The following is a 25066-nucleotide window of genomic DNA, read 5'->3' on the forward strand; positions in this document are numbered from 1 at the left end:
GTTTATTCACTCTGTTAACATCCTGCTGATATACTCTGTTAACATCATGTTTAGTCACTCTGTTAACATCATGTTTATTCACTGTGTTAACATCCCACTTATATACTGTTAACATCATGTTTATTCACTCTGTTGACATCATGTTTATTCACTCTGTTAACATCCTGCTGATATACTCTGTTAACATCATGCTTATTCACTATGTTAACATCCCGCTTATTCACTCTGTTAACATCATGTTTATTCACTCTGTTAACATCATGTTTATTCACTCTGTTAACATCATGTTTATTCACTCTCTTAACATCATGTTTATTCACTCTGTTAACATCCCGCTTATATACTCTGTTAACATCATGTTTATTCACTCTGTTAACATCCCACTTATATACTCTGTTAACATCATGTTTATTCACTCTGTTAACATCCCGCTTATATACTCTGTTAACATCATGTTTAGTCACTCTGTTAACATCATGTTTATTCACTGTGTTAACATCCCACTTATATACTGTTAACATCATGTTTATTCACTCTGTTAACATCCTGCTGATATACTCTGTTAACATCATGTTTAGTCACTCTGTTAACATCATGTTTATTCACTGTGTTAACATCCCACTTATATACTGTTAACATCATGTTTATTCACTCTGTTGACATCATGTTTATTCACTCTGTTAACATCCTGCTGATATACTCTGTTAACATCATGCTTATTCACTATGTTAACATCCCGCTTATTCACTCTGTTAACATCATGTTTATTCACTCTGTTAACATCCCGCTTATATACTCTGTTAACATCCCGCTTATTCATGCTTTTACCATCATGTTTATTCACTCTGTTAACATCCCGCTTATTCATGCTTTTAACATCATGTTTATTCACTCTGTTAACATCCCGCTTATTCACTCTGTTAACATCATGTTTATTCATTCTGTTAACATCCCGCTTATCCACTCTGTTAACATCATGTTTATTCACTCTGTTAACATCCCGCTTATATACTCTGTTAACATCCCGCTTATTCATGCTTTTACCATCATGTTTATTCACTCTGTTAACATCCCGCTTATTCATGCTTTTAACATCATGTTTATTCACTCTGTTAACATCCCGCTTATTCACTCTGTTAACATCATGTTTATTCACTCTGTTAACATCCCGCTTATCCACTCTGTTAACATCATGTTTATTCACTCTGTTAACATCCCGCTTATATACTCTGTTAACATCCCACTTATATACTCTGTTAACATCCCGCTTATTCACTCTGTTAACATCCTGCTTATATACTCTGTTAACATCCCGCTTATTCACTCTGTTAACATCATGTTTATTCACTGTGTTAACATCCCACTTATATCCTGTTAACATCATGTTTATTCACTCTGTTGACATCATGTTTATTCACTCTGTTAACATCCTGCTGATATACTCTGTTAACATCATGCTTATTCACTATGTTAACATCCCGCTTATTCACTCTGTTAACATCATGCTTATTCACTATGTTAACATCCCGCTTATTCACTCTATTAACATCATGATTATTCACTCTGTTAACATCCCGCTTATATACTCTGTTAACATCATGATTATTCACTGTTAACAGAATGTTGATTCACTCTGTTAACATCCCGCTTATTCACTCTGTTAACATCCCGCTTATATACTCTGTTAACATGTTTATTCACTCTGTTAACATCCCGCTTATATACCCTGATAGCATCATGTTTATTCACTCTGTTAACATCCCGCTTATATACCCTGTTGACATCATGTGTATTCACTCTGTTAACATCCCACTTATATACTCTGTTAACATGTTTATTCACTTTGTTAACATCCCACTTATATACCCTGATAACATCATATAAAAGCACATTCACATCCAGATGGAATATATGGAATTACTTCTTTGGCTATCTGTCTTGAACATGCTAAGGCTTTGAATAAAAGTAGCTGTTGGGTTTGCACTTACATACCCCATTTAACGCAGAGTGGAATACCACTTTCAGCAGTATCTTTTAAATTGGATGAGTGGTGTGGGTATTTTATAAGATGGATGCAGCAGGAAAATCAGTATATGAGGGAAAATCAGCATGGTATTTATATTAACCATAATACAGAAATAGAAAAAGAATGGCAAGACCAAACAGCAATATTATGAAACCAACTAACGGGATTAGGAATTGTACCTGACAGCAGAACTTTAGTAGCTAAACTGGCCTTACTTTAATTAAGTAAAATTCCTCCATATTTTGTGGTTAGACAAACCAGAATTATGCCGAGTGCAGAAGGCATCGGAGAAAATAATGTAAGATAGGTCAGAGTGTAAAAATTATATTATTAAAAAACGTAGAATGAGACCACTAGCAGCACTGAATAACACCTGTTTCATTTGTGGAAACAGAGCCTATCCATGGCTCCCGATTAATTGGACAGGATCGTGCTTTTTTGGGGTTATGTGGTACCTCATGTACGTTTACTTACCCATTCCCCATTTCAAAATTTGAAACAAAGCAAGTGGGGTATTTCTAACACCAACTTGGCCTTTATGATTATCTTTCCCCAGAAGTGCTAAGGTAACCGAAGAACTTTTAAGAATGGCAGCTGCTTTGGAACTGCTTGCTAATGAAACTGTGGATAGTTTAGCAGATATTAATGCTGAAATGATTGCTCTGCGAACAGAAGCAATGTAAAATCGAATTGCTTTGGATTTGGTACTTGTTGCACAAGGTGGCACCTGTGCAGTTATTGGGTCTGAATGTTGTACTTATATTATGGGTAATATCCAGATCCCAGCCAAATCAGGACACATTCCAAGGTTGACAGAAAAAAAAGAAAGGAGCTAAGTTTCATAATTATTATACAGATGATGGAATATTTTCTTGGCTAAAAGGGATCCTTGGAGGATGGTGGACAAAATTGTTGCAGTGGATTTTTGTTGGACTGATATTACTTGTTGTTATCATAGTACTTTTTAAATGTGCTACTACGACATTACCCTCACTGATTACCTCCTGCTTTAAGAGGAAAGCTACATCTGTAATGGTTTCTCAACAAATGTCTCCTTTCAGGATCCTGATCTTCATGAGGAATTTAATAACTTGTGCAAAATTATGATTGAGAATCCATAGGTCATTGTCATGAGTATATTCTGTGACTATGGACAAATGTTTTTGTTGATGCACTTATCAGCCTTCCCTGAACCCTACGCCCACGTGTGTTGAAAATGGCTAGATCGTCCATGCCAGGTAGATCCCCACTGCAATGGCCTAAGGGCCTACTTCTACTCTTACTTTGGTGGCCGAAAGCAGGCCCAGCCATGCAACCACCTGAAACCCCCCAGCTTGTCTGGAGAGGGATGACTACATGAAGGGCGATGCTTTGTGATTTATGCTTGGGGACTGATGCCCAGGAAACAAATGTTCATGCTGGGACTATGTATTTTCAGTAATGCAATGCAAATTGACTTGATATTGTCCTTTAAAGGACAAAAGGGGGGGGGATGTAGAAGTTGATTTCCTCTTTAAGCATTTGTATGCGGTTTGAGTAAATAAACACATTGATCCCACCACTCACAAAATATTAATTGAACTTGTATAAAATGCTGCAGTTCAGCGGATTCATTGGAAACATAATTATCCATGTCTTCAGTTAAATTTGCTGACTGTAAAACATAGATTTGCCTTCATTTGATGTTGATTTGTGAAATTGATTTGTCATTTATTCGTTACTTTGATTAGAACGATGAAAAACCTGGAAATGTTGCATAAGTTCCAGGAAGACTTAAGTATATCAATTAGTAAATGATGAAATATAACTTTAGATATGTCTTATTTAGTTCACAAACTTAATGAATATAATGTCTGGCTTCTTGTGTAGAGGAATTATAAAAGCTGCCAAAGTCCTCTGAGCAGCGCCAGTCAAATGTCAGAATGCAATGTTCTTTATCAAACACTGATAACATGCCGAAGTAATGATTTACTCCTTTGATCTGTGCAACTGTCTGTACTTCCAAACTCTGTGGGACCTTGAGGGGCTGTTTGTGCTCTCTTCTGATTAGCTGTACTTGGGCCTTGCCGACCAGAATCAACGTTGTTTAGACTCTGTTCCACTCCTTTCCCAGTGGGTAGAAAGCAATTATTTGACTTAAAGCTTTAAGAAAAATTACTCCTTCCCAGATGAAAGGCTATTTCTCTTTTATCCTGCTTGTTCAATCATTTCCCCCACTCGATCCCTGCTTGGATATATAAAGGCTTGAGCTTGGGCATTAATTTGAGGGGTTGATTCATGGTGATTTCTCCCATACGTGGGTACATATTAAAGATTATCTTTTTAATGCTGAACCTAAGTGGAAATTGAAATTTATTCCACCACACCACCTTCAAGGTCTTTATCTACAGCTTGATGGAGTACTGCTCTCCCCTCTGGGCTGGTACTCCGGTTTCACATCCTGCTCAGTTTCATGCTGTCTAAACCAAGGCCTTCAAGATAATTGGAATCTCCCATGATGAAGCTGAGTTGATGGGCCGATTGCAGACAGGTCGATGGTCTCTCTGTCTTCAATTGCCTCCTTTCTTGCAGCATCTGCTCTTTCCACACTTTCTCCGCCCCAAGTATCTGCATGGTACACAAGGTCCACCATCAACCCCATTCCAGTGAAATTACTTAAATCCAGGATCACTGCTCACCTCCACTCATTTATTCCTCTCTTTTCCCACCTGTGGAACCAACCTCCACATTCTCTTAAATCTCATTCTTCCCTCCAGGTCTTCAAGAAAGCTATTCACCATCATCTCAGAATGTCCCCAATCCAAAACCATGATCTTTTCTACCCTCGTTACCCACCCACCCCAATCCCTCCTCCTTCCAAAGTTCCAGCTTCCACTCCTGAGAGATTCATTCTGTATCCATCTTGTCCATCTCATTCATCCTCTCCTGCCCCCCCCCACCCCCAATTCCTCCCCACACCTAGCGTTCATCAAAGTCTGCCTATATCTTGTCCTTCAATTCTGCTGTTGCTGTCTCCTCTCTCTCTCTCTCTCTCTCTCTCTCTCTCTCTCTCTCTCTCTCTCTCTCTCTCTCTCTCTCTCTCTCTCTCTCTCTCTCTCTCTCTCTCTCTCTCTCTCTCTCTCTCCTCTCTCTCTCTGTTGTTCCTTTTGGCCTGACACATTCAGTGTACTTATAATAGCTCTTCCATGAGCCCAGACTATGTTTTCAAAAAAGAAATGGAGCAAAGAAAAATCGGAGAAGAGTGGGGCTGGGAAACGGGGAGGGGGATGGGGGGAACCTGATAACCTTTTGCTCCGACCAAGGATTGAAGCCCAAAGTGTCAGTTCTTCCTTGCTTCCCACAGCGGGTAGCATACTCCAATCAACATCCAGTTAATTTCATCCATGATCATTGAACCATGGACGTGCATTCACAAATTACATATGCAATTGTGGCGGACATACATCATACGAAAATATGCAATTTGGTGTCTGCTTATCTGTCTGATCATGATACATTTGGTCGTTACTTATCCAATCTCAACGAAACTTGCCAGGGGGACTATGGATCACACGATGGAGGTTGTAGTGACTTAATTCGCTCCCCCAAGGGAATTCACCTTTTTAAATTTTATTTTTATTTTATATGCAATGTCAAGGCTCATATAAGAGCTAACCCACAGAACGACGTATAACAAGGTGAGCAGGAGAGAAAAGTGATGGGAGAGGGAAGCACAAAACAGTGGGAATAGACACATGAGGAGAGCTGTGAAAGGGAGAAGGATGGGGTGGGTACCACGGGGTATACAATATCGACACTACAGGGACTTTCAGAAAGGAAAGCAGGGAATTTGAAGGAGGTGGGTTTGGTCTGGATTAACCAGGGAAGAAAAGATCATGGTTTTGGATGGGGGAAGATAGTTGATGGTGGTGAACTGCTATTTTGAAGATGTGGAGGGAATAGTGGGATTGAAGAATGTGTGGGAGTTTGTTCCAAATGTGGGAAAAAAAGAAGAATGATGGTGAGTAGTGATTCTTGATTTTGGTAATTTAACCAGAAGGGGGTTGCTGGCAGACCTTGAGCGCCTTGCGGAAATATTGGTGGGATAGATAGCAGACAGAGCAGGGAGGGGCGAGACCGGAGAGGAGACGGTAGAAGACAGAAGGACCACCGACCTGCCTGTGGTGAGAGAGTGAGAGGCCCAAAGACTCAGCCTCACTGCAGGAGATAGCAATGATCCTGAATGCCTTGGTCTCCACAGCGTGAAGCCGAGAAAAGTGAGAGGCAGGAGCACCACCCCAGAGGGGTGAGCAGTACTCCATCAAGCTGCGAACGAAAGCTTTGTAAGTGATCAGGAGCTCAGGTGGGCCGAGGAAGGACTTTGCACGACGGAGGATGCCCAGTCGGCGACTGGCTTTGGAGGCCAGGTTGGAAATGTGGCTTTCCCAGGAAACATCATGGCAGATACTGAGACCCAGAAGCTTGAATGGAAGGACTTCTTACAGAGGATTGTTGAGAAAGTAGATTCAAACGGTCCCCTTTCAGAGAGACATAATGAGTGTGAGATTTGTCAGGATTGAAAGACATGTTCCACGTGTTGGACCAGCTTGTGATTTTATCCACATCTGCAGAGAGTGAAGAAGCTGTTGCTTGCCGTCTGATGGATTTCAGATGGTACCGCAGAGGGTGGAGTCAACAGGAAAGAGATATAGCGGATTTTCCAGAGAGTCAGAGAGATCATTGATGAAAACCAAAAACTGAAACCAAATTGATGATCAGAAATGAAGCTATTGGAAAAGAGGAAGGATTTAATTTCTGGAATTAACATGGACCATGAACACAATATCCCCTTTGAAACCTGCCAACGGCATCATCTCCATTGACTCATCTTTATCGTCACCATCATTGCATTATTGGATCAACTTTGTCATCATTATTATTAAAGGTAAGTTTCATGATCTCAATAACTCAAGAAAATGAACTTTATTTTATGGTCTTAATAACTCTTTTATTCATGAAAGTAAAAAAACACAAAAACAATGTGTAAACATCTTAATTAAGGGTACAGTTTGGACAAATTTTGAAGTTGAAGTCCCTAACCCTATTTTCCACATTACCCCCTAAGTTTGAGAATTTGCAGTTTATGGGGATTTTCAAGAATGTAACCCCAATGAATATCAAGGCCTTCATGTATGTATATACATGAACACTGCATGGAGTATCAGGTGCTGTGAACTCTCTAGTTTCTAATGTTATAAAGTCCTGTCTCCTTGAGCGGCTCTTTGTGGCTTCGTGGACCAGTAACCAAGAACAATGTAGTTGCCTGACCTTGAGCCCTCTCTCCGGCAGCTGTTAAAGTCTTGCTTATGCCGATGAGTTGTTTTTGGGCATTATTGTTTCTCCAGCGGTTTTTCTTGGGGTTCTCCTGGTTTCGCTTCTCCCACTAGGATGTAGACCTTTGGCGATGAAGCATTTTTCAGACATGGTATCCTTCATTATATGCCTGTTGTTGGCTTAATGGTTAGGGTGGTGGGCTTGTGATCCTAGGGTCCTGAGTTCAAATCTTGCTCGCAATTGAATTAATACCAGGTGGGGTTGACTCAACCTGTCATCCTTCCGAGGTCAGCAAAATGAGTACCAGCTTGCTGTAATGATTGAACCATTTGAATATCCTGTGTCGGAAGGGTGATCCGTCCAGGATTGTGCCCAATAGTCCAGGAGACTGCTTCGGCAGTACTGACGCTCTCTATGGAGTATGGTCCCGATGGATGAATGGATGGATCCTTAATTGCTGGACTCACTGTCGAATGAAGAACTGGTCTTTCTGGTGAAGGCTCGTGTCAATCCATATCAACGGACAGGTATAGCGATGGATGATATCAACAGGACATTGATCGAGGTATGCTAACCATTGTGTGGAACAAAGAGAATCTCGGGTTTCGGGTGTGAACCCTTCATCAAAGCAAAATAGAGAAAAGGGGTTAATGCCTGAAACAGCAGGTTGCTTTCCACAGGGTTATACCTGTTCATTCCATCCATTCCTTAATGGTTTCATCCACACCACCAGATTTGGTGGTGGTGTAGTGTACTTTTCATCGGTGCCAACGTGTTAGTACTTTTCCATAACAATAACTTTGTTACATTTACTTGTCCAACCAATGGCAGTAGTGTAGGCATGGTTTATAGTTGGTTTCCAACCAACCATTTTTCTCGACACCACGACGGGGCTCTAGTACCTCTCCTAGGGCGGATCCGCAGTGGTGCAGGGGGCACATCCCTCCTCGGACTTTGCACATGTTTCGGTTTCACTTTTATACAAACTACTATTTTCACCCAAATATTTTATCCCCAAATTATGGGGAAAAAAACCAGCTCTTATTTCTATTTTGCTAGTATATGCAGCACCGCAATCTATGCAGGACCCACCAGATTGTTGTCAGCGGTGATGCGTGTGTGACACTGTGTGGTAGGTTGCAGAGCGTAATCTGCAAGCACTATCAGACACTCAACACTATTGGGTGGACAAGTCCACTAACCGCTCGATGAGGGGTATTGACAAAGCCACAGGCATATCTTGCACCAGGATATGCACATGCATTCTCAACACAACATTGCCTTAGCGGACTCATCCACCCAATAGTGCTGAGAGCTTTCAAACTTGGTCAATGTTGTCTCTGTTGGGATCAATTGTATCGATTCTATCCTCATATCGCTAACGTTGTTTCAAGACAAAATGAGTGAGTGTCATGGGAGGTTTGAAAAAGAGGAAGATTACCAACTTCTTTTTGTCTGTCAGTGCGACAGACCATACTACAACTACAGATGAGGCACAACAGAGTAGGCATGCAACAGCAGCAGCAGCAGAAACTGAGGCCCAACCCGATGTACGTGATGAAGCAACCGCTTCCTCCAATCCCTTTGACAATTTCAACACTACAAAACTAGCTGATGCAACAAACGACAAATCAGTACCTGCTTTGGAAGGTGCACTGCCCATGTCAGCTTACGATGTCGGTGATGTTATGGCCGGCAATGTTCGCATCCGCATCATATTATTTCATCGACACAACTCCGAATTGGCCTCAGACTGGACGAAGTCATCAACCTTAAGTGACCCCGACGTGATCTCTTGCTATCATGTCTGTCGAAGCTACATCCGACGACGACGTCCACAAAGGTGCATCTGCCGAGGTGCCCCTGTCACCGATAGTGGCCGTTAGTTTAAAACTCTCCTTCATTTTTGGCCCAGCAATCCTACAGTGTGGTCTGTGCAGTTGAAGCGCAATTCTTGACCAGGCGTGTCACCACGCAGGATACACTCTTCGCCTATGTTGTTGGATCTCTCCAGCCAGAAATAGCGCAAGAAGTGAGGGACCTCCTATTTGCTCCTCAGGCTCTGAATGCAAATGCCAAACTCAAGGCTGAGCTCATCAGACATATCTCAGCTTCAGAGCAAAGGAGACTACACCAACTACTCATTTCTGAAGAGCTTCATGACAGAAAACCCTCTCGGTTTTTGCCACAGATGAGCCATTTGATTGGAGACAATACATTGGGGAACACCATCTGAAAACAGCTGTTTCTCCAGAGACTTCCCACTGACATCCAAATGATCTTGGCCTCAAATAAAGAGGCTGTCGACAGCAAACAATTGGAGGACTTCCCCGACAAGATCATGGAAGTCTCTTCTCCTTTGTCCTTCACGACGCTGATAGGACCTGTTTCAAAACCTCAACAGCAACTCGAACCTCAACCAGACCAAGTCCGTCCTTTGGCCACCCAGTTTGAGAACTTCACCAAACAGGTACAAGCTCTCACGAAACGACTACAGGTGGAAAGAGAGAGGAGTAGAAGCCGAGGACATGGTCCATCTAGATGTCAATCAAGAGGACACAATCCCAGCTCAAGCACCCACCACATGCTGAACAGATGTGCTGGTACCATTGGAAGCATGGGGAAAGGCTCACAAATGCATCAGTTCATGCTCATCCCAGTCCCGCTCTTTTGAGCAGGGAAATTACAACGCCAACGACTATTGGCGACAAATCAGGCTGGCAGTGACACGTGTTGTCACCCATTCTACATGCCAGCATGCTGGTATCCTGCGTCGGAGTGGCGACCCGTCCAGGAATGTGCCGGATAGCCAAGGAGACTGTTTCGGCAGCACCAATGCTCTGCACAGAGTATGGTCCCAATGGATGGATGGATGGATTCTACATAACTGACAAGTCAACAGGTACCAGCTTTCTAGCGGATGCTGATGCTGAAGTGAGTGTTTTATCATCTTTTCACAAAAGCAAAGACCAGCCGACATAAATCCAGCTGCAAGCAGTGAATCGCTCGCCCATTGCCCATTGTACCGGGAGAGATCTTTAACGCTGGATCTTGGACTGCAACAAGTATTCCAATGGGTATTCGTGGTTTCTGAGTTGCCTACACCCATCATCAGGACTGATTTTCTTTGCCAATTTGGCCTACTCATGGATGCCAGCCATTGCAAGCTCATTGTCACCATGACCAGCCTTACCATATGGTGAATCATCAATCATACACCCTCCATCAGCCCCATGTTCGTGAAAGTTACATATGCATCACGTTATGACACCCTGCTTCGTGAATACCCATATATTGCTCGACTCAGATACAAAGATTGTGAGATCGAGCATTGACCACTCACCACATAGTAACTTGTGGACCTCCAGTTGTAGCGCGACCATGGTGCCGTGCGCCAGATCGTCTAAATATCGCCATGTCAGAGTTCGAATACACATTTTAACTCGGCATCATACGACTATCTGACAGCAACTGGTCTTCGTCCTTTCATATGGAACTGAAGAAGTCACCGGGTGACTAGCGGCCATGTGGTGACTACCGTGTACTTAACGAACGCACCATTCCTGATCGCTATCCAATTCCCCATTTCCAGAATTTTTCATCCTCCCTCGAATGTGCATGTGTTTTCTCCAAGACAGACGTCATCAGAGCACATTACCAGATAGCAGTAGAGCTGATTGACACACACACACACACACACACACACACACACACACACACACACACACACACACACACACACACACACACACACACACACACACACACACACACAACAGCCATCCCAACACCTATTGGGCTCTACGAGTTTGTTTGCATCCCATTTGGCTTGCGTAATGATGTGCAGACATTTCAGAGTTTGATTGATGATGTCATCCGTGGTCTTCCTTTCGTCTATGCTTACCCTGACGATCTGCTAGTTGCAAGCCCTACAGATGAAGAACATGAGGCACACCTCCGATTAGTTTTCAAGCACCTTGATAAGTATGGCATTGTCATCAATCCCAGCAATTGCCAGTTTGAGGCGGTATCACTCATATTCCTCGGCCACGTCGTAGACAAACATGATCTTCCCACTGGAGGAGAAAGTCATGACCATGCAAACCTTTCCTTCACCCACGTAGCTGTGCAAGTTGAGGGAGTTTCTTGGCCTTGGGAATTTTTACAGACATTTCATCCCGAATTGTGCAGACATATCTCAGCCTTTGATGTAATACTATTTAACAAAAATAAGAAAAATTTGCCTTATCACCCTCGATGGAAAAGAAATGTCTGCCATTGAAGCGGCGAACGTGAGGTTGGCTAAGGCCACACTTCTTGTTCAGCCCAAGGCTGAAGCACAACTATGCCTCTTAGTCGATGTAGGAGTAGATATGTTTTGCAGCAGAATGTAAATGACGCCGGCAACCGCTCTCCTTTTCTCGAAGCGTTTTCAACCTGTAGAGACCAGATTTGGCACGTTTGGGAGAGACCTTCTCGCCAACGTCGCAGCCTTACCTGGGTGTCAAACACTTTCGGAATATGCTTGAAGGGAGGACATTCTCTGTCTATATAGACCACAAGCCATTGACCTACAGTATGCTCTCAAATCAAGACCCAATCATCACTCTCCAAGAGAAGTATGACATCTTGATTTCATCTCCCAGTTCATGACAGACTTGAGGCACATAAGTGGAAAAAATAACTCTGCAGCAGATGCACTCCTCTGAGTTGACATAAATGCTCTGGATGTATCTAACGTCATCAATTTCACTACCATAGCTGGAGCTACAAAGGGTGTGAGCCAAGTCAATGTCACCACATTTCAGAGGTACCACTACCCACTTCTGTGGATAGAATTGGCTGTGACGTTTCCACAGGTGATCCCCACCCTTATGGCCCTCGCGAGTATCGAGGTGCAGTTTTTGATGCTCAACACAATTTGTCTCAACCTGGCATTAGACCCACTCATCATTTAGTGACTTGGTGTTTTGTCTGGCAGGGAGTGAATCATGATGTCAGAGACTAGTCCAGAACCTGCATCACATGTCAGAGATCCAAAAGACATCAGCACATCAGGTCTCCTTTTGGAACGTTTCTACATCAGATTCCAGATTCGACCACGTTCACATTGATCGAGTTGGACCGCTACCTCGATCACATGGCAATACATACCTGCTCACACGCAGTGATCATTTTACTCGTTTGCGGTCGCAATACCTTTGCCTGACCAGACAGCAGGGACGATAGCACAAGTTTTCATCTCACATTGCGTAGCTGCGTTCGGTGCACCCTAAACAATAACCACAGACCGAGGTTGTCAGTTTGAATCAGCACTTTTCCAAGCTCTGTCCGATCTACTTCACAGTTGGAGAACCAGAACCACAGCTTATCACTCATCACCTAATTCGGCTCGTGGAACGATTCCGTCGACGGTCTAAAGCGTCCCTGAGAGCCCATGTAAATACAAAATGGATGGCGAGTCTTCCTATCGTCTTGCGAGGTATCCGAACTGCGTCTGACCTAGGGTGCTGCGCTGCTGAGTTAGTTGTTGGAACAGCTCTCAATTTGCCAGGACTGTTTGTTGCACCGAGTCAGTTTAATCACGACCTGTATCCTAGCAACTATGTACATATACTACAAAACTTGAAGCCTACAAGTACCAGGCTACTGTAAAGGCAAACCCAGACCAATTCAGGCATTCAGAGTTGTATTCATGTGTTTGTGCGACACGATGCGGTGAGGAAGCCACTCCAACCCGCGTCTGATGGACCGTTTGAGGTCATCCGCCATGCTGACAAGTTTTTCCATATTAATTACAATAGAAAACATGCTACTGTCACCATTGACAGGTTGAAGCCTGCTTATGTTGAACATGACCTGACTACTGCACATGCGTCAACTACAACCCCTCACTTGCGACCAGTACCGGCAGCTATTCCTCAAGGGCCAGTGGCGAGGAAGTCTTGCCATCAAGTCTATTGGCCAGCTCGTTTTGTGCATTTTTTTGAACTTGAAACTTTGGGACTGTTCATTGTATTACATGACAATTTTTACACCTTTCTGATTGATCGCTCTCTTCCGATGTTGCCAAATTCTGGTCTCTAGTGATCAAGAAGGGGGATACTTGTTGGTACTTTTACATCATGAACTTTGTTCCATTTACTTGTCCAGCCAATGGCAGTAGTGTAGGTGTGATTTTTATCTGGTTTATATCTAATTATTTTGCCTGACACTACTACCGGACTACAGTACCTCCCCCTTGAGGGACGAGAGGGAGAGGAAGGCTTTAACGTGAGTGTGAGGACGCTTTCCTGCCTGGCAGCTCACTATTTTACACCATTATGGAAATGACTCATGGACTTGAGTTTCACCGGAGTTAAACTAAAGTTCACCGGAGTTAAACTATAGTTCACTGGAGTTAAACTAAAGTTCACCGGAATTAAACTAAAGTCCACCGGAGTTAAACTAAAGTTCACCAGAGTTAAACTAAAGTTCACCGGAGTTAAACTAAAGTTCCCCAGAGTTTAACCACACTCGCAGCCCTATCTTCAGCAACGCATTTCCTCTCTTGATTCACGGGGTTTTGTACCACGCGTCTTTTTCGTGGCCCTTTCCTCATCAGCGCTTTGCTCACGACACAATGCAGAGCTTGGTACTACGTGTGTTGTTCACAGCCCAATCTTCAGTGGGTTTTCACTCCCTTCAACTGAGGGACTATCATTGAACCCCTTTTAGTGAGCACCTTACTCCCATGTGTACTGGTCATTTAGGACACCCAACTCACCGAGTGCATCATATTATTTTGTGGACATGATGCCGAATTGGCCCACTGGTGATATGCCATTTCCTGCTTCGTATTGAACTTGACAGTATTCACCTGTACTTGAGCTTAACGTTTATGGAACACCGTTGAGACTGGACGAAATCATGAACCTTTAGGGGTGAGTGGAAGTTGATAACTCGATTTTTAACCTCCGCCATCTTCGACGATGGATGGAGGTTACTGTTTTCACCCCTTTCTGTTTGTTTGTTTGTTTGTTTGTTTGTGTGTTTGTTTGGTTGTTTGTTTGTTTGTGAACAGTATTACGGAAAAACTCCTCGACGGATTTTGACGAAACTTGGTGGGGGGGGGGGGTTAGGTATGGTCCAAGGGTCATACCATTAAATTTTGGACTTGGTCCCCCCCCAAAAAAAAAAAATTGTAAGAGAAAATTTTTTTCTTTGCATTTCTACATGTTTTAAGTGATTTCCAACCCCCCCCCCCAAAAAAAATAGAGAATTTTTTTTTTACATTTCTACATGTTTTAAGTGATTTCAAACCCCCCAAAAAATTGTTACCCCCCCCCCAAAAAAAAAATTAAGAGAAATTTTTATTTTTATTTTTTGCATTTCTACATGTTTTAAGTGATTTCCAACCCCCCCCCCAAAAAAATTGTTCAAGAAAAAAAAAATTTTTGCAATTTTTTTTTCAACAAAATTTCGATTTCTTTTTTTTTGCATTTCTTCATGTTTTAAGTGATTTCCAACCCCCCCGCGCCCTCCCCAAAAAAAATGGAGAAAAGAACTATAACTGTTAGCACTGTTGACATCATATTTAATGAATAAGATATAAGGTTCACTTGAGTGACCCAGCAGTATTGGCGGCAGAGGTTTTGCACTCTCCCGAGTGCTCTCCCTCTCGTCAATATTGTAATGGTTAGAGTTCGAGCATCTGCTTGGATTCTGGGAGGTCATTGGTTCGAATCCCGACCAAGTCATACCGAAGACTTTAAACATGGTACTTGCTGCTTATTACCTCTGCCACAGAAGGTGAAGGAAGTTGTTTTCACCCATTTCGGTCCGTTTATCTGTTTGTTTGTGTGCAGGATTTCTTAAAAAGTTGTGGACGGATCCGGACGAAATTTTGTGGACAGGTTGGGCGTGTGACCACGATGAAGTGATTCGATTTTGATGAAGATCCGGATCCGACTACTAGATTTTTTAAAGTGATTCTTCACCATTGAGAGATGCGGCTCAAAAACGACATATAGCACGATATCTCAGAGTTGTGGACGGATTCGGGCGAAACTTGGGGGACAGGTTGGGTGTGTGACAAGGACCAATGGATTCGATTTTTGGTGAAGATCCGATTCCAGATCCGAATAAGATAATTATTTAATTTCTAAAGTGATTCTTCACCATTGAGAGATGCGGCCAAAAACGATCTAGTTCTTTAACATGATATTTCAAACATGTATTGGGCCCGATATGTTGTCATGGATGAGGCATGACGTGGTGGAGGTGTGCACTCTACCGAGTGCCCTTCTTGTTTGCTTAACATTGAGCATTTAAAAAAGATAGAGCACGGACAAACAACTATCGGTTGGTAACCATTTCGTCGGCTTTGATGAGCCTTATGGCATCCCACGTTGAAGTAAGAAAATTCATTTCATTAAATTATTAATTACTATTAATTATTAATTACTAGTGCGTGCCATACGTGCAAAAAAAACAATTTTCAAATGCGTGCCAGAAACAACAACCACACAGGCCGTTCTTTCGCTATCGCGTGCCCGTAGGTGCGGGGCCGTATGTGCGTGCCCGTATGTGCAAAAAACAACAAAAAACTTTCAAACAACCACACAGGCCGTTCCTTTGCTCTCGTAAATGACGACTGGATTGGGGCATTGTGTTTATCTATAAATGCGCATTACAAATCGAGAAATTATTAGAATACATTAAGTCATCACTATCTGGAAGTGGTGCGTGCCCGTATGGAATGTTCACATGCATTCCTCGAATTATCGCTTGCATTGAAGTAACAACTGCTGTGATACTTACACACACAGAGTTAATTAATATCCAAATTAAAATCAAGTTTACCTCCCTATCTTTGCTTGCCATGACATTCGCTGCCATTGACCATTGCCACTCCTATGCCACCGTAACTAAATGGTGCCCTTTCCCCCATCGGCCACGCCTAGGCAGCAATTGTTCTTTCATTGGTTTGGTAAATAAATGGCCATAACTTGGGAAGCACTTGTCCGATTAATATCAAACCTTGAAAAGGCACATCCTCCGGTTCCCAGCAATATACCTGGCAAGTTTCAATTAGATCGCACCAGTGGTTGTCGAGAAACAGTAGTCACAGACACACACACACACACACACACGCAGACACACGCACGCACACACACAGACAGACACACACACACACACATACACAGACACACACAGACAGACAGACAGACACACACACAGACATACACAGACAAACACACACACAGACACACATACACAAACACACACAAAAACACACACAGACACACACGCACACACACATAAACACACACACACACACACACACACACACACACACAGATTGCTGGAATTATAGATAGGTTATGATGGAAGTCGCTGTGTTTTTCATTGCGCACTGTGACATCATTGATGGATTTAAATCTTTGACAAGTCTGAAGACTACGATGGTTCACGAGCGGTATTTGACGATGTAGATTGTTTCACAAGTCAAGGATGAGACAATGTGATAATGTTTGACCAAGTTATAAAAATGATCAACATGATGTGGTACGAGTGACAGGTTATTAGCTGCAAAATGTCGAAAACCCGGTTTCGTTCAACAACTTTCAAAATTTGACCTTTGCACAATCTTTAAAGGTCACAAAGCAATGTTGTGGACATTAAAATAAGTAAACAGGATACGTGCTATAGCTCATTGGAGTTAGTTCGTCGAAGAAGGTCGAAAACCCAGTTCGATTCCCACAACTTTGAAAATTTGACCTTTGTGAACTTTAAAGGTCAAAGGTCACGGATTATGACGTTTGGTGCAAAATTTCCTCTGGAACATTCCAGAAACAATATAACGTCATATAGGCTATATGGCATTTCGCACTCCTCGGATTATCCATACTTTGATGAAATCAGCGTAAAAACAAACTTGAAGGGGGCGCCACGGGCAAGGTGTTCGAGATAGAGCAAAATGGTTTCAAGACTTTAGGTGGGAAATGACCTCAAGATTATGCATAAAAAATATTGTCATCCTAGCTCTCAAAGTTTGGGCGGTCGTATGATTTTTATGTCAAAATTCGAATTTTTTTATGTTCGTGACCTTGTGACCTTGACATTGGGACGAAAATGAAAAATCAAGCTCCATGGGGCTATGCAGGTGCCATTTGGCTAACCAAATACCAAAACCCCTGCTCGATTCGACAAACCCCTCGGAGAAGATGGATTTTTATGTCAAAATTCGCAATTTTCTAAGTTTGTGACCTTGTGACCTTGACCTTGGGACGAAAATGAAAAACCGAGCTCTGTGGGGCTATGCAGGTGCCATTGGGCAAACCAAATACCGAAACCCCTGTCAGATTCGACAAATCCCCCTAGGAGAAGATGCAAATTGAAATCGGCTACCCCCTAAAAACACGTTCTTTGCGCCTGGCTCCGCCCATAATGGGCGCACCACGCCCATTCTCAGGAAAACAACGAGATCATGATATAAACCTCCCACCAAAATTTCATCAGGATCGGATCAAAACCCACGGAGCTATGCTCGGGACAGACAGACAGACAGACAGACAGACAGACAGACAGACAGACAGACAGACAGACAGACAGACACACAATAATAACGAATATAGTGGTCACTCATTTTTTTCGTGAAAATATTTTTTCACTTTTTTCGTGAACCAATTACTCTCTTTCTCTCTCTTCATCTTTGCTAAACAAATGTAAACTACAAATGAACAATGTGATTGATCCATTGCCGTTCCCTCAGCGTCTCGGAGGTCTGTTCGAGCAGCTTGGACTTGGTTTTACAAGACCACGGACGACGTGACTGGGTATATCCGTGCGGTGCGAACGTACGAGCCACTGAACTGCAAACTGCCGCACTGGTCATTCACAGACACGGCTTTGCCTCACAAAGTTCAAGGTTCCCAGGTCGGCGTTGTGTGTGGAAAACCTCATGGAGCTGCCGATTCGCCTCGAGATACTTCGAGGGGGTTTAATAACCGCACAGCACGTACGTCTTGCTGAAGACGCCGTATGTTTCACATCACTGCACTTTTTAACCGATGAAACTCGGGGGGAGGGGGGGATTTCAACTTTTAATTTTTTTCCGTTAGAACGCTCGAGTTGAATGTTGTCACCGCGCTCGCCAACTCGCCCGCACACCCCAGCTTGTGGCCGAACAGCCAATGGGCGTGCCGCCTGAGCTTCTTGCGCTCGAGCGCATTGAGCGCTGATAGCCAATCACGAGTACCCATGTCCGTTCAAATCGGAGCAGCAGCCAGTGAAAAGCTTCATTCGTTCTTGGCTCCGCCCCCTTTCTGCTCCTCGCCTGCCTTCTTTCTGCGCCATTGTCTGCAGTATAGCGGCTTTTTCGTTTGCTACTCAGGTCAGTGGTGCACTTGCTTTCCGTATTTACGCTCTTGATGTTTAAACGTGTTGACACGAAGGTTAAAAGTGTGAAGCTTTCATTTACGTCATTTATGAAAAATAGATTATTTTTTTATTTTTTATTTTTTATTTTCCACAGAGTCTAATTTACCTCAGATTTACCTCAGACGGTGATTTGTTTTTTCATGCTGTGGTGGACTATACGGGTGTAACGGGCAAATGTAACCGTCGAATTTGACCGCACGCTGTTGTAAGGATGAAAGTGTGTGCTGTGTTCGTGTGTGTGGAAATGTGTAGTTAAATAAATAAATATCTCGCTGCGCTCTGTTAAAATGGCGCGGTCTGCGCCGTGTGTCGTGCTTTCTGTTCATTTTTTTTTCTCTCTCTTCTCGCTTTCGAGAGGCTTTTCGAGGTTTTTATTTTAATTTAATTTTTATTTTTTAGCCTGATTGTACTCCTGCTTTAATTGCTGTCGACCTCACTCGAAGGCACGGCGATTAATTATTTATTGTGGTGCCTCCATCTTGCTGAAGAACGGAGCCCCGAGGGCGCCAGCGGCCATGTTAGGGACGCCCTCAGAGCGCCGTGTGTTGTCCGAGCCAAAGACGTTGAAAATTGCACTTCGATTTGAATGTGAAGAGGGAGACTTGTTAAGGGGCCCTTGGTAGTATTGCCTTTTACCAAAACGAATTTTGTAAGGTGCGATTTCGGGCATGGGGAAAGGTGAAATTGCTAGGTGCGTACGTAATAAGTAGAGCTTCATTTGCCTCTGTGGTCTACAGTCTACACGACCATTCAGGTGTTTTTGACTTTCTGCCTCGAATGTACGTAATAGGTGACATAATTGACCTGACTGGCATACACGATCATTTAATTTTTTTGTTTTTTTGTTTAGTTCTTTTTCTCCTATTTTACGTACGTAATAAGTGGATGACGTCATGTCAATCGAATGTACACTACCCTTCCGGTGTTTTTGATTTCCTAAAGTAACTCGAACTACGAGCTCGATGCAAACACGGCCACGTGGGTTTCTCCGGAACTGGAGGGGAAAATAAAAAAGTAAATACATTGCTGCGCTGATCGGCGATCGTCAAACTCGTAGTTTGTTCACTTTATTCTTTGTTGTGGTGTAGTTGAAAACGTAAAGGGTAATGTTTGAACGTGTCGGTAGATTGTTCTTCGGCTGTGCAGGGCACGTGCCCGGACAGGATGGGACACGTGCGTGCTACAGGCTCCTCCTCCGCCTCTTCTTCCTCTTCTTCCTCCCCTCCCCCTCCCTCATTTTGGTTTTGAGTTCCATTCTCTGTTTGAACGAGTCAGCGGTTCAATTATATTTTTGGTTACCGTTTTGTTTATATATATATATATATATATATATATATATATATTTAAAAGCTCCCTTTATATGATTGACATCTTCTTTCGGCTAGCTCCCGTTCGGGGTCGCCACACCGGATCAACCGTCTCGATTTTGCTCTATCCTCCACATCTTCCATTGACATCCAACCACCCACATGTCCGCCCTCACCGTATCCATGAACCTCTTCTTTGGTCTTCCTCTTCTCCTCCTGCCTGGCGGCTCCATCTTCAACATCCTTCTCCCGATATACTCCGCTTCCCTCCTGTGCACATGTCCAAACCATCTCAATCTCGCCTCTCTCACTTTGTCTCCAAACCGTCCTACCTGCGCTGTCCCTCTAATATACTCATTTCTTATCCTCGTCACTCCCAACGAGAATCGCAGCATCTTTAACTCTGCCACCTCCAGCTCCGCTTCCTGTCTTTTTGTTAGTGCTACCACCTCCAAACCATACAACATAGCTGGTCTCACTACCGTCTTATATACTTTCCCCTTCACTCTTGCAGCTACCCTTCTGTCACAAATCACTCCTGCAACTCTTCTCCAACCACTCCATTCTACCTGCACTCTCTTTTTCACTTCTCTCCCACACAGTTGATCCCAAGTATTTAAACCCATCCACCTTCCCCACCTCAACTCCTTGCAACCGCACCATACCACCACCCTCCCTCTCATTTACGCACATGTACTCCATCTTACTCCGACTGACTATCATTCCCCACCTCTCGAGGCTCGCCTCAGCCTGCTCCCTACTCTCCCTACAGATCATGTCATCCGCGAACATCATAGTCCATGGAGACTCCAGTCTGATCTCGTCCGTCAACCTGTCCATCACCATTGCAAACAGGAAAGGGCTCAGAGTCGATCCTTGGTGCAATCCCACTTTTACCTTAAACCGGTCCGTCATTCCTACCGCACACCTCACCGCTGTCACACTGTCCTCGTACATATCCTGCACGATCCTCACATACTTCTCCACCACTCCTGACTTCCTCATGCAATGTCACGACTCCTCTCTTGGCGCCCTATCATAAACTTTCTCTAAATCCACAAACACACAATGTAACTCCTTCTGGCCTTCCCTATACTTCTCCATCAACATTCTCAAACAAACATTGCATCAGTGGTGCTCTTTACTGGCATAAACCCATATTGCTGCTCACAGATCGCCACCTCTCCTCTCAACCTAGCTTCCACTTCTCTTTCCCACACCTTCATGGTGTGGTTTAACAACTTTATCCCTCTGTAATTTCCACAGCTCTGCACATCACCCTTATTCTTGAAAATCGGAACCAGTACACTTAATCTCCACTCCTCCGGCATCCTCTCACTTTCCAAGACTTTATTTAACAATCTGTTTAACAACCCCACTGCTATCTCTCCTAAGCACTTCCATGCCTCCACTGGTATACCATCTGGGCCAACCGCCTTTCTACTTTTCATCTTCTTCATAGCAGTCCTTACTGATCCACCCCACTTCCAGATTCACTATCTCCCCTCTCGCTCTCCCCTCTCGCTCCCCCCTCTCGCTCCCCCCTCTCGCTCCCCCCTCTCGCTCCCCCTCTCGCTCCCCCTCTCGCTCCCCCTCTCGCTCCCCCTCTCGCTCCCCCTCTCGCTCCCCCTCTCGCTCCCCCTCTCGCTCCCCCCTCTCGCTCCCCCTCTCGCTCCCCCTCTCGCTCCCCCTCTCGCTCCCCCTCTCGCTCCCCCTCTCGCTCCCCCTCTCGCTCCCCCTCTCGCTCCCCCTCTCGCTCCCCCTCTCGCTCCCCCTCTCGCTCCCCCTCTCGCTCCCCCTCTCGCTCCCCCTCTCGCTCTCCCCTCTCCATTTTCTTCATTCATCAGCTCCTCAAAGTACTCCATCCACCTTCTCAACACACTCTCCTCACTCGTCAGCACATTCCCATTTGCGTCCTTTATCACCCGAACCTGCAGCACATCCTTCCCAGCTCGGTCCCTCTGTCTTGCCAATCGGTATAAATCCTTTTCCCCTTCTTTTGTATCCAACTTCTCATACAGCTCGTCCGTCATATGCCTTTTCCTTGGCTTTTGCCACCTCTTCTTTTGCCTTTCGCCGCCACTCCTTGTACTCCTGCCTACTTTCTTCATCTCTCTGACTATCCCACTTCCTTTTCACCAACCCCTTTATATGAGTGACATGGCTTTCAAAATTTTAAATGAGATTAAATGTTTTTATTTATTTAATATTTCATTACATTTTTTTCTTTTTCTTTTTGTATCTCAAACGTACCTTGAACAAACAAGATTATCATTCCTATTATAATTTTTTTGAGAAACTCGGAAGTTGACAAAGTTTAGTCCTAATCCTTTTAAAAGCAAAATTATTTATTTTTAATCGGCAATACTTCTTTCTAATGTATTCCTCCAACACTCAGACAAAGCAGTTTTGTGATGCTTGTTCATGTTGAACATCTGACAGCAAGGTGCCTGAGGGGAAGCTGTATCCAGGAGAGGTTGTTGTTGCCATTGCGCAGCAAAACCACCGTCAAGTCTCGGTAACAGAACAAGTGGGCAAATATTGGGAATGGCCTGAGCCATGTGACAATATCTTCTCATGTCCAAACAAAACTTGCGAAGAGAATTGGGATTCCATTGATTTGGTACATGCACTTCTTCTTTTGTTGTTTGCTCTATTGCAACAGGTGTCACAAAGCGTCTCACTTTGGCATATGACACAGCTTGCCCTAGATCGTGCAGCACATCACAGCTGCTTACAACCAAAATTGTGGTGAACTTTGGACATCTGTATCTCTGAAACCAATCCATGGGAAAGTGATTTTATATATATATATTTATATATATATATATATATATATATATATATATATATATATATATATATATATATATATATATATATATATATATATATATAGTGCATGGCTCAAAAAGTGGGTGCACATACTGTTGCACAAAGGGCAAAAAAAAAAAAGTTTAGGGAAACATGAAATGCAACCCATTATGTTAATCTGCATGTATTCAAATAGCTAAATCTAAATTTTTAGACTTGCAGCACGTCCGGTCTTAAAGTTACCACTGAATATATACAACACTGTAAATACACGTTCAAATTTCGAGCTTGGCGTCAGCATTATGTATGGAATCGGATGAAAAAACAACGTAAATATTATATTTTGGGATAAGAAACATAATTTTTACTCTGCCTTTTTAAACAGGCTCAATATGTGACAGGAAAAAGAAAAAAAAACAACAATATTTTGAGAGAGTCCGATGTTATAAATTACGAAGAAAACACAGACGAGTTCAGTAGCAAAGAAAGCCACACTTATAAGCGGAAAAATAACGTTAAAATCAAATCTATTTCTTTTGAACTTTTGAAAAGAATCACTTTAAACATGAAAAGAAAAACATAATTCTTACCTCTCGGATCCTCACGAAGCACCAAAAAAATTCTGGCGTTTGTTAACATGAAGAATTATCTCACAAATGAGTCACCTCATTCGGCTCGGCATCCTCATGCTGGATTCGCATGTTGCGGCTCTCGCAAAGACAAAGACACGAAGACAAACGCTGCGCTCGACGGCGAATGGAAATGTCCTGACGCGCTTGCAAGTGCCTATTGTATCCATCAATCGGGGAAGTTTGCAAGACAGCAAGATTTTCCAATGCTAGCGTTATTTGCGTCCGAGATGACGATTCGTACATAACGGGACTGACGAAAATAAAGACGGGATTACTTGTGGTCCGAATTTTATTTTTCTGATCACAATTTTGATCTATATTTTTCTGCTGTTAGACTGTCATATTTCCAAGGAATTAAGGGAGATTTGGAATAAAAATCATAAGAAACATTATCAACACTGGACTCCGTATTTTCTCTGCAGTGGACACGAAGCGTTATGTACGAATCCATTATTTCATCAGATAGGGTAAATGCCAGAAAACCCGAATAGGGAGACAGAACATCATCAAAACATTAAAGAGACACCAAAGTTCACATTTCTGAGTCACCACACTCAAAATAACTGTCACATAAGAAACGTACAGTAAAATAAAAATTTTACCAATCAAACTAACATTTCTAAGGTGACAATACCCATATTCTGTTGCTTTAATTCATCTTTAATAAAACATGGAAATGGAGAGTATGATATATTGCCGGTTTCTACAGGTTCCCCAAGATGTCCACTTTCATTTCTGACCATTGATGGTTTGTCTAAGTCCCTCATAATAGTTTTATGCAGAATTTCCCACAAACATACCACAGCATACCCACTTTGTGAGCCGTGTGTGTGTGTGTGTGTGTGTGTGTGTGTGTGTGTGTGTGTGTGTGTGTGTGTGTGTGTGTGTGTGTGTGTGTGTGTGTGTGTGTGTGTGTGTGTGTGTGTGTGTGTATATATATATATATATATATATATATATAAATATAATCAGTGGTTAAGGTCCTGTTTATCTCTGGGGTCACTTAAAGATGTTGGTCTACGCAGAGAAAATTAAATGCTGCACATTTGCGGGAGTGCATCATTGACGGGTTTAACACCATCACTCATGAAACCATTTGCTGACTGGATAGATCGTATGCACTTGTGTATCAATCCTAATGGTGGATACATTGAACATATTCTGTTGATGCAAGCAGTTTTAATTGTTTTCCCCTATGGTTCCAGATGTGTATGTGTATGTGTATGTGTATATATATAAAATGACCCACCCACATCTCTCACCTGTGAATGGAGGGTATAGCCAAAAGACTAAACCCAGGTGGCTAGGATTATATCAATGATTTACCCATGCTCTTCTAGTATGGGACTCACACTCCTCTAGCCGAAGAAGCTGCATAAAGAAAACCTACACAAGGTAAGCACTACGCCGTTTTGAACCCTTCCCAGAGTTCAACTATAAAGATGTTCACATGTAGTACGTACATCAGAATCCCAATGCTACACACACACCCTCAGCTTCCGGACCGGTTTCATCACTTATTGGCGAATCATCAGCCTTAGCGTAGACAG

The 25066-nt window shown here is 43.0% G+C and overlaps 1 protein-coding gene across 1 annotated transcript in view; it reads left to right on the forward strand.

Annotated features, from left to right (window-relative positions):
• Positions 1–18490: 18490 nt before the first annotated feature.
• The window catches only part of LOC147009001 (high mobility group protein B2-like), a 67487-nt gene continuing 60911 nt past the window's right edge, over positions 18491–25066 (forward strand). The window contains exon 1 of the mRNA XM_085864183.1: positions 18491–18716. Within this exon, the coding sequence (XP_085720309.1) occupies positions 18584–18716 (133 nt within the window). The 5' untranslated portion in view covers positions 18491–18583. The remainder of the gene's footprint in view (positions 18717–25066) is intronic.

Source organism: Eptatretus burgeri, chromosome 18, assembly GCF_056783735.1.
Source record: "Eptatretus burgeri isolate ZD-2024b chromosome 18, Ebu_testis_v1, whole genome shotgun sequence".
In the NCBI taxonomy this organism is placed as follows: Eukaryota; Metazoa; Chordata; class Myxini; order Myxiniformes; family Myxinidae; genus Eptatretus; species Eptatretus burgeri.